At 40.3% G+C, this 15,601-nt stretch overlaps 1 protein-coding gene across 2 annotated transcripts in view; it reads right to left on the bottom strand.

Moving 5' to 3' along the window:
- Positions 1 to 13,967: 13,967 nt before the first annotated feature.
- The window catches only part of ADHFE1 (alcohol dehydrogenase iron containing 1), a 36,746-nt gene continuing 35,112 nt past the window's right edge, over positions 13,968 to 15,601 (bottom strand). For both annotated transcript variants that reach the window (XM_032777030.1, XM_032777031.1), the window contains one exon: positions 13,968 to 14,117. In XM_032777030.1, the coding sequence (XP_032632921.1) occupies positions 14,034 to 14,117 (84 nt within the window). In that variant the 3' untranslated portion in view covers positions 13,968 to 14,033. The remainder of the gene's footprint in view (positions 14,118 to 15,601) is intronic.

Raw genomic sequence — 15,601 nt, 5'->3', positions numbered from 1 at the left:
AAAAGAACACTGTTTGGTACAGATCAGTAAATTGCTCCTGTCTTCACCACCATTACCACCAAGTCCGGAACTCTTGGAAACATATTAAATCTTGAGGATCAGATGTTCAAACTGTGAAAATTCCACACATACTTGTGGGTGCATATTACTTGATTGTACAAATGCCTCATTTGTATATCAGATATTCACATGCATGTTATGCACATGCAAGTATATTGTGGCAAATTGCCGGTACTGTTCTCTGGGTCTCGCGCTTTTGTTGAAATAAGTTCCTGTCTGCATCCTGTAGTACTTGCCCAGACCGGTATTGCCCTGGCCTCTTCTTTTGTCATTCAGTGTTGGATCCATTCTACAACAATATGCATTACCTCACCTTCTGGGGGCAAAGCCAGACTTTTTGGCACCTGCTCCCCTATTTGGTGTAAACATTGCTTGTGCCAATCAGAGGCGAACACACACAGGTTTTGGGCCCCGTCCCCTATGACACTTCTGTGATGTCATAATTCCTGTCTTGATCTGATAGACGCAGACGTATGCCCTGCCCTTCTGGTTCATTCGTGTTATCTTTCACAAGCATGATCTCCTTCTTGGGCAAGCGACTTTTGGCACTGTCCCTATTTGGTTGTAACATTGTGTCATCAGAGGGAACCACACAGGTTTTGGGCCGTCCACTAGACATTCGTGATTCTAGAGTACTTCAGGGTGGCCTGCCATGTCGAGCGCGAGAGAGGAATACGTGTCCGTTAGATGCGTAGCCGTAACCAAGCGGATCACCTACGAACTCTCTCTCAGCTCCAGTGTTTCAATGAGCTTCTACGTTTGCTCTGGTGTTTGTTTTGTAGTATCGTTTTATAAGCTGATTTTTTGTAATTGTTGTAGATATTTAGGCATTTGGTTTAGTTCGTAAACTTTAGCTATATAGTCTTCTCTAACCCTTTAACTATCTCCAATAAATTTAAATTGATAATTTTAGTTGTGTGTGTGTCTGCAGTTTGCCTCGTACCATCTTCTTGCATCTTACCTGTATGTCTGTTCCACGTGCAGCCTGTAAATAACGGCCTGCATTTTTTTTTGCCCTGCGAATACGTGCAACTCAGCTTCTCTTCTCTGGGTAGGTTAGGCGATATGCTTGGTGAACCATTTCTTATCACTCCTTGTGTCCGTGAGAGGGAGTGAGAGGAGGGACGTGGCCCGCCCTCTATCCAGGTCCAACCCAGGCCTGGGTGTGGTGAACACTTGACTAGCGTTCTTCCCTGGTTACTTCCCTCTCTCCATCAGCTTGTGAAGGCTTCTCGCCTCTCTTCTATACAAGCTGGTGCCCTTACTAGGTTTCTGTTGGGCTTCCATCACCGCAGACTCCTCAACCTTCATTATTCTCTGACAAACCTTCTCTCTCCATCTGCCTCTGCTCCATCCAACTTTCTCCCTACCTACCAACTGTTACTGAAGGCAGGGTTTATATCCATAGCGGAATCATGCCTAATGAAGTCAGGTGCTCTAACTGGCCACAGCTGTTCTAGTTAATCTAAAGCAAACCTTCCTCCCTTGGCAGGGAATAAGGCCCCCTGCTAACACTCTTATGCTGCCCTCTGGCCATGCTGTATCACAATATGCTCACCTTGCTTTGAAAATCTCTCCCTTCCTGTTAGTGCTATATTTTGTCAATTGCATCATTGTATATAGCCTTGTTAATTACATCACAAGGGTAGATCTTATACTTTAAATATAAAAGGAATGCTTATGAAATGTGCCAGACTGACAGCACCAGAAAGTGACCGGGGGGGGGGGGGAGGGAGCAAGTCTAAGATGGTGGAATGAGCTCTCACATGATCTAAAAACTGCCTTAAACGCACAACTTTCCATTCCAAATGCAAGGCCATTTCTTTGACCTTGCCTTCAAACATTGACACACACACAGCACAGGCCAGAGAAAATAGTTGTTTCAAAGAACAACAACAACAACAACAAAAAAACTTCCAAAAAAACCAAAAAAACCCCCAACACCGATTTATACTTATGCTTCAAATCACACTATGGAAGGACCTGTTTTAATTTAGCTGGAATAAAGTCACACAGAGTCATATGTGTTAATGAGATGCTGTCACTGTCCTATATCAAACAGTGACAAACAAGGTTTGGTATACAGAGAAATCAGTCTGCATAGTACCATGGCAAACACATTAGGAAATTCATGTCAAAGGTTAGAAATGTATTGATTGAAACACACAAAAGGAGAGGAACCAAAATGAGGCAAAGAGCACTGAAGCTGAAATCAAGTGATTATGCAAAATGATCAATCAATACCTAACAAAGTCCCTTTTTGGAGATGATAAATATTCGTTATAGTCTCTTAGTCAAACAGTCTTTGGTGAGGAAAAAAGGGTTAGTTCTGTTGTTCAATTCTGAGTCATTTTCCTGACTGGAACAAATTGATAAATTAAACAGTAATAAGTCACCAGGACCAGATGGTATTCACCCAAGAGTTCTGAAGAAACTCAGATGTGAAATTGCAAAACTACTAACTGTAGTCTGTAACCTATCATTTGAATCAGCATCTGTACCAGATGACTGGAGGATAGCTAATGTGATACCAATTTTTTTAAAAGGCTCCAGAGGCGATCCTGGCAATTACAGGCCAGTAAACTACCTTCAGTACCAGGAAAATTGGTAGAAACTATAGTAAAGAACAGAATGATTAGACACCTAGACGAACATGATTTGTTGGGGAAGAGTCAACATGGTTTTTGTAATGGGAAATCATGCCTCACCAATTTACTAGAATTCTTTGAGGGGGTCAACAAGCATGTGGATATAGTGTACTTAGATTTTCAGAAAGCCTTTGACAAGGTCCCTCGCCAAAGGCTCTTAAGCAAAGTAAGCTGTCATGGGATAAGAGGAAAGGTCTTCTCATGGCTCAGTAACTGGTTAAAAAATAGGAAACAAAGGGTAAGAATAAATGGTCAGTTTTCAGAATGGAGAGAGAGAGAGTTAAATAGTGGTATCCCTCAGGGATCAGTACTGGGACCAATCCTGTTTAACACAGAATCATAGGACTGGAAGGGACCTTGAGAAGTCATCAAGTCCAGTCCCCTGCACTCATGGCAGGACTATGTATAATCTAGATAATTCCTGACAGGTGTTTGTCTAACCTGCTCTTAAAAATCTCCAATTATGGACATTCCACAATGCCTTCCTTAGGCAATTTATTCCAGTGCTTAACTACCCTGACAGTTGGGAAATTTTTCCTAATGTCCAACCGAAACCTCACTTGCTGCAATTTAAGCCCATTGCTGTGCATATTCAGAAATGATCTAGAAAATGGGGTAAACAGTGAGGTGGCAAAATATGCAGATGATACAAAATTACTCAAGATAGTTAATGCCAAATCGGACTGCAAAGAGTTACAAAGGGATTTCACAAAACTGGGTGACTGGGCAACAAAATGGCAGATTAAATTCAATGTTGTTAAATGCAAAGTAATTCACCTCGAAAACGTAATCCCAACTATACATATACAATGATGGGGTCTAAATTAGCTGTTACCTCTTCAAGAAAGAGATCTTGAAGTCATTGTGGATAGTTCTCTGAAAACATCCACTCAATGTACAGTGACAGTCAAAAAAGCTAACAATGTTAGGAATCATTAGGAAAGGGATAAACAATAAGACAGAAAGTATCATATTGTGTCTATATAAATCCATGGTACACCCACATCTTGAACACTGCTGAAAAAAAGATTTGGTCACCCCAGCTGAAAAAAAGATATATTGGAACTGGAAAAGGTACAGAAAAGGGCAACAAAAATGATTAGGGGTATGGAACAGCTTCCATATGAGGAGAAATTAAAAAGACAGACTTTTTAACTTGAAAAAGAGATGACTAGGTGGGGATATGATAGAGGTCTATAAAATCATGACTGGCATGGAGAAACTAAATAAGGAAGTGTTATTTACTCTTTCTCATAACACAAGAACTAGAAGTTACCAAATAAAATTAATAGAAGGTTTAAAACAAACAAAAGGAAGTATTTCTTCTCATAACACACAGCCAATCTGTGGAACTCCTTGCCAGAAGATGTTGTGAAGGCCAAGACTATAACAGGGTTCAAAAAGGAACTAGATAAGTTCATAGAGGATAGGTCCATCGATGGCTATTAGCCAGAATGGGCAGAGATGGTGTCCCTATTCTATGTTTGCCAGAAGCTGGCAATGGGCAACAGGGGATGGATCGCTTGATGATTACCTGTTCTGTTCATTCCCTCTGAAGCACAGGACATTGGCCACTGTTGGAAGACAGGGTACTGGGCTAGATGGACCTCTGGTCTGACCCAGTATGGCCATTCTTATGTTCTGATGTTCCTACTTTAGATAAAACAGACAGGAAGAAGGAAGATAAGAGATATGTTAGTAAAGATGGAGAAAATCCAGCTTTTGCTGGGGTGGCTGGTCAGTCACAGACAGATGTTTTAGGCTGGCAGAAGAACTACAAGAGCTGTTTTTCTGGTTGGTTTGGTCAGGTCCCTCTCCTTCACTTGTCCTTCTCAGGCTGTGCAGAGCTGGACTGGCTGTCTCATCTCACCATGCTGCTGCTGTGCAGCATAAAAGCCCACAGAGACAGATTGGACAGGCGGCAGTGAGTGGGAGAATAAGAGCACACAAGGGAGGGGAAAACAGAGCAGGGATTCTTTATGTGTCTGTCTGGGGTTCTTGCTGGTGCAGTGATGATGTCCCGGCATCCCCATGGGAGTAGCAAGGTCTGGTGTCACGGTGACAATCCTTTCTGCAGTGATGGTAAAAAGGTTTTTTTGTCCTTCCCAAAGTCTCTTCTACCAGGTCCCCAAAAAAGGCAATGTGTGGAATGGTCCATCCTTTCATTATTTTGCTCACAATTAGGCCTAATTTCTGAAGCACCAATTTTGGTCCATTAATTTCTGCTCCTCTGGTTTACCAGTCATAGTCTTAAAACAATCCTTGAGTGGTATTAATAAACCCTTTAAACGAGTCCAGTCTTCTTACATCTTTTCCTTACACAATTTTATAACACAGTTCATTGTGATCATTCATAAACCTTTACCCACCTTTCACTGGTTAGGCTAACAATTAAAGTAGGCTCCACTTATTACAACAGACTTTCTCAAAGGGAGAGTGACCCTGCTTCCATTGAAGTCAATGGCATAATTCCATTGGTTTTAATGATGTAGGAGGAAGGAAGTTCAGTCTCTGTACCCATTTATTCCTTGGCCTCTCTTCTGAGACTAGCCATAAGGGCACCAAATGTGGCAACTGTGTTTATGATACAGAGACCTGTCTGCTGGGAACTGGACTAAGATCACCAACCCACTGCACAGAGGCTACTCAGCAGCCATGATGGTCATTGGAGACCTAGATAGGATCTGTGCTAGTGACCTAGGGGTGAAAAACAGCTTTGTTTATCGTTCCCAGTGGCATCCAGGTCCCTGGCTAGAGTAGGATTTCTAATATAAACAACCATTAATCTTTCTTAAGGTGACAAAGGTCAGAAAAGCAAAATTTGCTATATGTTGGCATTTTGTTTTTATGGAAGAGGAAAGCAGTTTTTTGCCCAATATCTATTTAAAATATATATCCATATTTTCAGTGATGATTTATTCTTTGTCCAACTTTCATTTGATAAGAGAGAAACTCTGCACAAAGAGTAAATCCCCACAGCTGTGTCCACAGCAACATTAACAATGCCACACAATGGCATCCTTTAATCGCATAGAAGCAAGTGACACCACCCATAACAAGGCAGCAATGGATTGGCGCTTTTGACAATCAATCTTTAAAATGTGTTATCCATTTGATTGCAGATGTAAATCAGCATCTCAATGTTACATAGCTAATTTTAAGCTTTATGGTTAAACATTTACAGAAAGCCTCCTACTAAAAGCACAAAACTACAACTGATGCACCATGGAGGTGGCTAACTTAAAATGATCAAAGGTCAGAGTGTAAAAGTTAAGGTTCCAATCTATACTGCATATTCTGTTTATATTCTGATATATATTTTATGACAGAAAAATATTGTATTAAGCTAAACCTTTAACCAGAAAACAGGAACAGAACTAGGACATAGGCCTGATACACTGGTGTAACTCTATTGATTTCAATGGAGGTTAATACAAGGCGTTAATACATTTGCACCAGCGTAGCTGAGCGTAGACTCAGGTGCTATGTCTTAACAATGTACCCACATTAACCTTGCTTTCGGAACTTTAACTTTTGCACTTACCGATTTTTTTTCAATTTATTTTTAACTGTGCAACCTTCATGTTGCATGAACAGTTTTTGCCTTTAATTTCCACATTTAGAGAAAGGAGGGTGAAAACCGGCAGCTATCTAATATTACATTTAGAACTGGTCAGAAAATAAATATTTTTTGAGATTCTTAAAAAAAAAATCCAATTTTTTTGAGAAAACAAAACCAATTTTTTTCAGCTTCCATTTTTTAAAACAATCTTTTTTCATTTTCCCCCTCCAAAAATATAGAAAAGTTTGACACTCCCCCTCAGATTTCTAAGAAAATTGAAAAAGGTAATTTTTCTCAGAAAGTTTTGAACAATATTTTTTGACTTGCTCTCGTTATTAGCCTGAAAATGGCTCTATTTAGACTTTGAAATTAACACTGCATTGAGATGAACGGGATTATGGAAGATTGGTTCTTAGCTTTTTTAATTTGGCTGTAAATTTTTTTTAACTAGTCTATATTGTGATGGCCATTACAACAGGAATTTTTTTAATGGAAGTTTAGAATGTACAGGATACAGAAAATTGTCAGGAAATGTTAATTTCCAGCCAACTGCAGTTTTTCTCCTGTTATTGCAGTTTTTTTAAAAGTTGTCTTATGTTTCATTGGGACAGTTAGGACAAAATTTTCAAACCATGGCTTCTGCTTCGTCACATGCACAACTGTGTGAGGGAATCCACTGTGCACCCTGGCACATAAGTGATAGAATATGCATGCGCAAACTTTTCTTTGAGCAAAGTGAGTCTGAATGAATTACTGTACAACATATGCATTCTAAGGGACTAGTCTGCAAAAACTGCATGTGCAAACTGAGGCCAGATTGTCTGGAGCCAAATATTCAGAGTGTTAATCTCTTTCCCACTAAGTGTCCCAGCTGCAGCAGCCTCTGCTCCTGCAGTGGAGTTCGTTTATTCGCAAGAGCATGTGCAGTGATATGGCAAAGGCTTTTCTAAAAATCACAACATCTCATAAGTGATTTCATAATTTTTTTCATTTTATTTTTAAATCTTTTTACCAAAACCAAGTGACAGGCCTTGCTCAGGGCGTCCAATGTCCTTGCTTAATTTCATCTTTCAGAAGTTTTTGTTATAGCTCTCTTTTTAAAATAGTGTGGTTAATATTACACATATATTTATTATGGGATAACTGCATTTGTTGTCTGCCCCATGATTCAAAAATGGTAGAATGGACTCTGCTTAACCTTAATTTAACAAAAAAATAAAAAAATAAAAAAAAAATCACCCTGACTGATGCTGGACACTTCACTTTGAAAGTGTCCAGCATCAGTCAGGGTGATTTTGGAAAATAATAACCAGGGGAGGGGAAGGGGAGATGTGATCATGGAAACTATCAAATGCTCCCTGATTCAGGTTTGATACTTTTAGTTTAATAGAATCTGCTCCTTAAAAATGTATGGTCCTGAGTCAGGAAAGCCTCTAGGCATTTTTTTAACTACATCCCTATTCAGCACAGCACTTCTTTGCATAACTGTAAGCACATGCTTAAATGTAGCCCCAAACAGGTCCTGACTTGGGGCCTACTATTGGACAGTATTACCTCAGGCACAATTCATTTGTAAGTCCAACGTTAGGATTTTTGACTAGTATTGCTTTGTACTGGATGGGGCTTAGATGCTTTGAGAGAGGCACCATACAAATAGGTTAAGTAAATACATCATAAAAATATAAGATGGCTTAGAAAATGTCAGCTTTAATAAACGCTCTGTTTCACAGAAAGGATAGTCACCTGCAGACCAGAGCCAACATTAGTTATAATCGTATTTTACAAAGTTAAAAAGAGTGTTAAGATTGCAAAAAATAAGCATTCAAGCAGGTACATAGTGCCTATGAAATATACAATATCTGTTTGCACCTTTCTATATTTTATGGGTTGTACTAAGGGATGCTTCAAATGCATCTGTCCTGTACAGGAATCTGGGCATGCAACAGAAAGTGTAGAGGACATATAATGCTCCCTCTGCACACTATCAGTGGAGATGTCATGCCAGAAAGGGACCCATCTTTTCTTGAAATGCTGTCCGAGCCTGTCAGTGCTTGAGGAGATAAGGAGCTTGATTTTTCTTTTATTCATTCAATAGTGTTTGTAAGTTTTTGGTTTTGCCATTTGTTTTCTGTCTTTGTTTGCTTTGTTTTGTAGCTGACCTAAGTTTCCTTCCCTCTGTGAGCCACGAATGGGCTGAGCCCATTGGGAAGACATACCTTTTGGTCCTTCAGTATCCTGCAGCAAGTTGTTCCTGCCCCCTGCCCCACCTGATGTAGTGAGGCCCCAGGGGTTTTATTGCTCCTTGGACAGGAGATACAAGGGTGGTAGGAATGATATACATGAGTGCTGGAGCACCATAGTAATGTACATAGATATAGTTGGGGGAGTAGTAACTTAGCCTTGCTATATGTCTTTTCATTAACATCTCCTCTTTCCTTTGTTTTTCAGATCTGTAGAATGTGAGAAATGTTGCTGACTCAGCACCTGGCCAGATGCTCATAGCCCTGGCAGCCCCATTAAAGTAAATACGTTGTGATGACTATGTGCAGGTCTAAACTACCGCTTAAGTCAATTTAACTTGCATTGTTCAGGGGTGTGAAAAATCCCCCTCCCCCAAGTGACGCAAGTTTTGCGCTTCTACACCGGCACTATGTCAGTGGGATATGCTCTCCTATTAACATAGCTGACGCTTCTCACCGAGGTGGAGTAATTATTCTGATGGGAGCGTGCTCTCCTGTCGGCATAACATGTCTTCACCAGATGCGCTACCGTTAGGCAGCTGTGCCAACGAAGTGCTATAGTGTAGACTTGCCCTAAGTGCATGTGCTAACCGACCTTAGATTTTGCCCTGTATTTTCCAGAGCTACTTACATAAGACAAAAAAAGTTGTCAAAGATTAACCCATGTTAAGTGTTTTTAAATAAAAGTATTTGTCAGTCTATTTTTGTCTCCTTTGCTGCTCTGGGTATTGGACTTTTTAAAAAAAATAAAGATCCTAATATACACTGCATCTGATGAAATGGGTTTTAGACCACGAAAGCTCATGCCCAAATAAATTTGTTAGTCTCTAAGGTGCCACAAGAACTCCTCATTGTTTTTGTGATTTAAATGTAAACTATCCCTAAGAAAGTCCTTGAATCCATGTAAACATCAATCAAGCTCTACTGCTAACAATATGACATTCAAAATATGCTGGTCTTGTAACCATTTATAATAGGACTTAAACTCTATATATTGAATATTCAGTGTCCAAGGCCTGATCTACACTGGAGGGTGAGGGAAATCAATCTAAGTTACTCAGCTTCAGGTACATGAATAACATAGCTGAAGTTGACATACTTCGATCTACTTACCGCGGTATCTTCACTGCGGTAAGTCGATGGCTGACAATCTCCCGTCGACTTCGTGTCTCACCCTGGTGGAGTACCAGAGTTGATGGGAGAGTGCTTGGTGGTTGATTTATTGCATCTAGACTAGATGTGATAAATCAACCCCCACTGGATCCGACTGATCCAGCTGCCCATAGATCCAGCGGGTAATGTAGTCAAGCTCCAGATAAGTGTTCAGACAGAGACAGTACAGTAGATAGGATGCTCTTTATTTTTGGAAATTGGACATTCTTTTCAATTATCCACAATGCAATGGTTTGTCAACATATTGTCAGCTCACTGAGTAAGCATCTAATCAGGAATAATCATATTGCCCAGTGAAGCTAATGAAAGCTTATTTCCTCTGAATGGTTTGGATTCACCAGGTACATTTCAAGATTCAAGTTAACATGACAGTTAAAACACAGTTCTCAAACATTTTCACATGCTTATATTTGTAGGAAATACATAATTATTTGTACTGCAATAGCTCCCAAAGGCACCATTCAAACTATACAAAATACATTATGGAAGGCTTTAGAGCTTGAGGCATTAACATTTTTATAAATCAGATGACGAACAAGTGGCTCAGATTTTCTACACATGCCCAAACAATGAGTGTTCATGAGTTGTAACCACACATGCACAAGTCCCACATTCATGAGTGCAAACTGGACCTGCACAAAGATATGTGCATACTTTTGAAAATGTGGACCTTCAGGTACGGAACAGTATATTTTATTACATTAAAAACCTCTAACTCAGTGGCAGATAAAACTGCCAATAAACTGTACTTGTATCCTGGATCCTGTTCTGAATTTAACACCACTAGCACCGTCAAACTGTTACTATTTGAATGGGATGGTGCAGACATGCGGACTCACCCCTGTGGCGCCTCCTGCTGGTGAATTCTGGGAATTAGCCCGTTCTAGCTCGGGAGTGCCCTCTGCAGGCCGGTGATCCACTTTACCTGTGGCCCCCATGTCCCTCCAGGGACCCCGGTGCCCCATTTACCTGGGGTGCTGCCTCCTGGCAGTAACCCCTTTTAACCTCCGGGTCTCCCCCTCACAGGGGAACCCCCACCCACTATCGCCACCTCACGTCAGTATATGGCTACTGCCAGTCATTTTCTAGCCCCCACACCTTGGGGCAGACTTGCAGCATCAGCCTACTCATCACAGGCAAGGTTGGGTTTGGACCTGCTGCCTTTGCCTACCCCCGGGCTGCCCTCTGCAGTCTCCAGTACCTGTTGGCTGTGTGCTAGGCCACAGCCTGGGGCTTTCCAGGCAGAAGCTCCCCAGCTCCTCTGACCTTCCCCAGCCCCAGCTCCGCTCAGGTACCCTGTCTCTAGCTCCCTGCAGCCAGGCCCATCTCCCTCTACAGAGAGAGACTGTTGTCTACCCCGGGCTTCTCTGCTTTTATAGGGCCAGCTGAGTCGGTTTGGGGCATAGCCCCAGCTGCAGCCACTTCCCCCAATCAGCCCAGCCTTTTAGAGCTGCTTTCTCCAGTCACAGCCCCCTTCCAGGGCTGATTTAAGCCCTTTTGGGCAGGAGCAGAGTAACCACCCTGCTACAGATTGATTCATCTCTCCTGATTCTTCTCACATAGTTTTCAGCACTGGCTAATAATTAGTAGTAGAAGGATGGTCTTATGGATAATGCGTAAGACTAGGTGTCAGGAGACTTGGGTTCTGTTTCTGACTCTGCCACAAGCTTCCTGTGTGACCTTAGGCAAGACATTTAATTGCTCTGTTTCTCAGTCTCCTCATCTATATAATAGGGGTAATAATATTAGCTTACCTCACAGGCTGTTGTGAGGCTTAATTCATGAATGTTAGTAAATTGCTTTGAGTTCCTTCAATTAAAGGGGCTATATGAAAGCATAAAATACGGTTAGTAGTGAAACCATTCTACTAATCACTTGCATACCAATATAAATGGTAAATAAGAACCATGATAGAATGAAAGACCCACTTTCCTTCTTACCCATCAAAACACCCAGGAGAAATAACATACCTAACAAACTCATCCGCTGATCAATTGGAAGAAGCTACATCCACTCCAATTCCAAAATGTCTGGCTAGAAGATAGAGTCCCACAAACATTGTCTCCTCAGTGCACTGTACCATTTCTGTTGCATGCATCTGACGAAGTGGGTATTCACCCACGAAAGCTCATGCTCCAAAATGTCTGTTAGTCTATAAGGTGCCACAGGATTCTCTGCTGCTTTTTACAGATCCAGACTAACACGGCTACCCCTCTGATACTTGTACCATTTCTGTTGCATGAAGATGAAACTTCACAGAGAGGGAGAACAGAAATTATGTATAAAAGATGCAAGAAAAAGGTTAAGTGCAGGGTGAGTCTTTGTTGAGATAACAATGTAATATAGAAAATAAAATCCACATGTGAAACCAGCTTTCACAATTGAGGCTCTTGTTGGCGTTTTCACTAGAATGAGCAAGGAGGCAATGGGTATGAAGTGACAGGAAAAACAAATTAGGTTCTCAGAATAGGTTCAGGGATACTGGTAGAGCTGTCTGTATAGCCACTGTTCATGCTTTACCCATACAGTGGATAGACAGAGGACCTTCTGTAGCCATCGCTATCCATCCAACTTTGTACCAAGCACTAAAGGGACGTAAAAACCCCACATCCAATATACTTACATCATAAGGTCCTAACATGGTTGGAAGGCACCAGTCTTACTGAGCCAAGATTAATAGTCATAAATGTACAAGACATCCTTCCTTTACTTCATTGGAAGAGTTGCATGTGGGGTGGCTGCAGAACAGAATTATAATGAGGTAAAGAGTAAAAGTAACTGAGTAAAGGAACTAACTAGCATGTTATGCTTTCCCTACACCGAGCTTGTGCTATGGCAACTGCATGAAATTGGTGCCTGAACAGAATTTAAAAAACATCAGAATTTGTTTTTAAAATGAATACAGTATGAGTATTGTATATACTGCTGCCAGTGTTGCAGTACAATGCCAATGAAATCTGTGCCTAATAGAAATATTTTTCAATTAAAAAAACCCTTTTCTCTCTTCTGTTCTGTGATATAGACATGTGCCAACTTCCAGAATTTGCTGAAGCAAACTGTGACTATGACAAGACATTAAAGCCCTGTCTAGTTGTCTAGTACAGAGAAAACATCTTATAATGACTGATATTTTTTGCTTAAGAAATTTTTGAAAACTTATCTTTTTTGGAAAACTTTCTGCCAAATTTGTCAACATCATCAAAATTTTCTATTCTGTATGAAAAAACTTTCTGCAACATTTTTAATTGCTATTTTTATAAAAAAAATTCAAAATGAATGATAGTTTTCTTTTACAGAAAACCCAGTTTTCAGTAAGACAACATGGCTTCCAATAAATAAAAAAATTGGTAAAAGTTCGATAAAATATTGATTAAAATAGCAATACTAAAAGTCAGAGAGCTTTTGTGAAAACCAGTAAATGGGTTCAATTTAAAACTCCACAAAACAGAAATAAACTTTAAACATCTCTTCAAAATAATTTTCCTGTTTTCCAATATTTTCTGTATAAGACTGTTGTGTGAGGCAGCAAATGCTATGCTATGCTACGTAGGCAGCAAAACTCACTACCCCAAAGGGACTCAGAGGGTGAAAAATCCAGGAAAGTTTTAAAAGATTTTAGTACTTACATTTGAATTTTATCCCCCTTCTGCCAGTTTGCTTTCTCAGTTGACAGATAATCAGTCAGCTAACCTATCAGAACAAGCAAACTTATTCCCATGCATAACTTCTGAATGAAAAGACAAAAATGCCTGGCAAGCCACTTTAAAAATAAATACTGTGAAACAAAAGTTTTGTGATGCCTTTTCCCACTTGTTAAAAAGTTATATTTTTTTTTACCCATGATGTTAACCATCTTTATATATCAGGCCCCAAATTCAATGAGATGGTAGAAAAATCATAAGGTGAACCTTCTGAATTGAGCAGGTTCAAATTTTTGAGAATATTGCCTGAGGAAGAGAGGCCTGTTTTTCCTACACAGTTTATAGTTTTTTTTTTTTTTTTAAAGACAAAGATAGTCATAGAAAATTATAATACAAGATAAAATTCACCCCCTGAACATTTTCAAAAAATGTCCATGACAAATTATCTCCATTTTTTGTCCAGCTCTTAAGCAAGAGGAAGTCCTTTGCAAAGCTTAAGATCTGAGCCAACAACCTTTACATGAGTAGCCCCTTTGATTACACAATCAGCCCCTAAATCACAAAAACAGTGTTGAACTGAACATGAATTACCCGACCTTTTGGCAGTGGATAGTAAAATACAAGCATCAGAGTTCCATGTTCCTTCATTACCTGAACTGGTTTAGACCATGTTAGTTTTTATTATTAAAGAACGTGCAATATATTTAAACTAATAAAGTTTCATGGATGCCTCAAACAGGGCAGATAGCTCTTCTTCGGTCTGGGGACGAGGTGAGAGTTTAGTCACTCTCTCCTGAAAGATTAAAGTAAAACTGGATTACATAAGGCTTTTTGCAAAATAAACAAACAGTGTTGAATATACAGCAGAATGTCACACATATCTCAGCATTAATGACTGAAATCCACACTATAGATTGCACAGAATTTTGCAAACCAGCAAAGCATTTAATAAAAGAAACAAGGACAATGCATCACCAAATGTACTTTAATCAGTTATTTTAACAAGGTGTATTTTAGTTTACTTTACACACACACACACACACACACACTATTAAGGTTGTGAAGTCAAAAGCTAGGAAATGCCAGAAATAAGGTTGCCTTTCTAACCTCCTTCCACATATGATTAATAGATTCCAAGGCCAGAAGGGACCATTGTGATAATCTAGTCTGACCTTCTGTATAACACAGACCAGAGAACTTCCCCACAATAATTCATCTTTTGAAAAATAATTCAATCTTGATTTAAAAATTGCCAGATCCACCAGAAACCTTGGTAATTGTTCCAGTGGTTAACTATACTCACTGTTAAAATTTTACTCCTTATTTTTAGTCTTGAATTTGTCTAGCTTCAACTTCCAGACCCTGGATAAGGCATGTTTTCTAATGCTTTAAATTGTCCTTGTGGCTCTTCTTTGAACTCTCTCCAATTTATCAATACCCTTCTTGAATTGTGGACACCAGAACTGGGGATGTCAAAAGGCAAATATCTGTCATGAAGGCCACCTGTCTGCCAGGGCCAGCGTTAGGCCTATTCTACTAATTCCCCCAAATTGGGCCCCGCGCCCAATAAGAATCCCTTCCCTGGCTAGAGGCACCTTTCTAATTTTTACTCACCCAGCAGTGCTCTGGGACTTTGGCGGCACTTCGACGGCGGGTACTTTGCTAGCTCCAGATCTTCGGCAGCACTTCAGTGGCGGGTCCTTCAGTGCCGCCGAACACCTAGAGTGAGTGAAGGACCCGCTGCCGAGGTGCTGCCGAAGACTCGGAGCACGCCTGTGAGTACAAGCCCCATGTGGTGATTTTTCTTTTTTTTTTAAGTCATCCCTGCTGGGGACCTGTTGAAACTGTTCGAATTGGGCTCCACGCTTCCTAAAGCCGGCTCTGCTGCCTGCCAGATTTCAAGCCTCTGCTCCAAAGTACAAAGGAACTAGAGCTTTCCAGAGAAAAGGATGGCAGAATTTACATGGACAAGGCCAACATATTTTCCTCTTGCTTTGTCCTTGAAAATGGCTGGATCATTTTTAGGCAAAGAACAGGTACAGTATAGCGCAGGGTCTCAAACACGTGGGTTCCTGTGGCCCACAACGACACCCAGAATTTGTAAAATATTTAATAATGCAAATAGGGCTTGATACCATACACGAATGTCATATGTCATTGATCATTTTAAGAATAGAGCAGATAAACTTTCAGACGGCCAGGGACTGATTCTTAGCAAAAATACTGCTAACAATAGCTGGTAATGAATTTATGCAATAACATTAACTGAAAATGATG

This window comes from Chelonoidis abingdonii, chromosome 2, assembly GCF_003597395.2.
Source record: "Chelonoidis abingdonii isolate Lonesome George chromosome 2, CheloAbing_2.0, whole genome shotgun sequence".
NCBI classification, from domain to species: Eukaryota; Metazoa; Chordata; order Testudines; family Testudinidae; genus Chelonoidis; species Chelonoidis abingdonii.
Note: the sequence above shows the minus strand (reverse complement) of the source record. Positions and strands in the feature narration are given on the sequence as shown.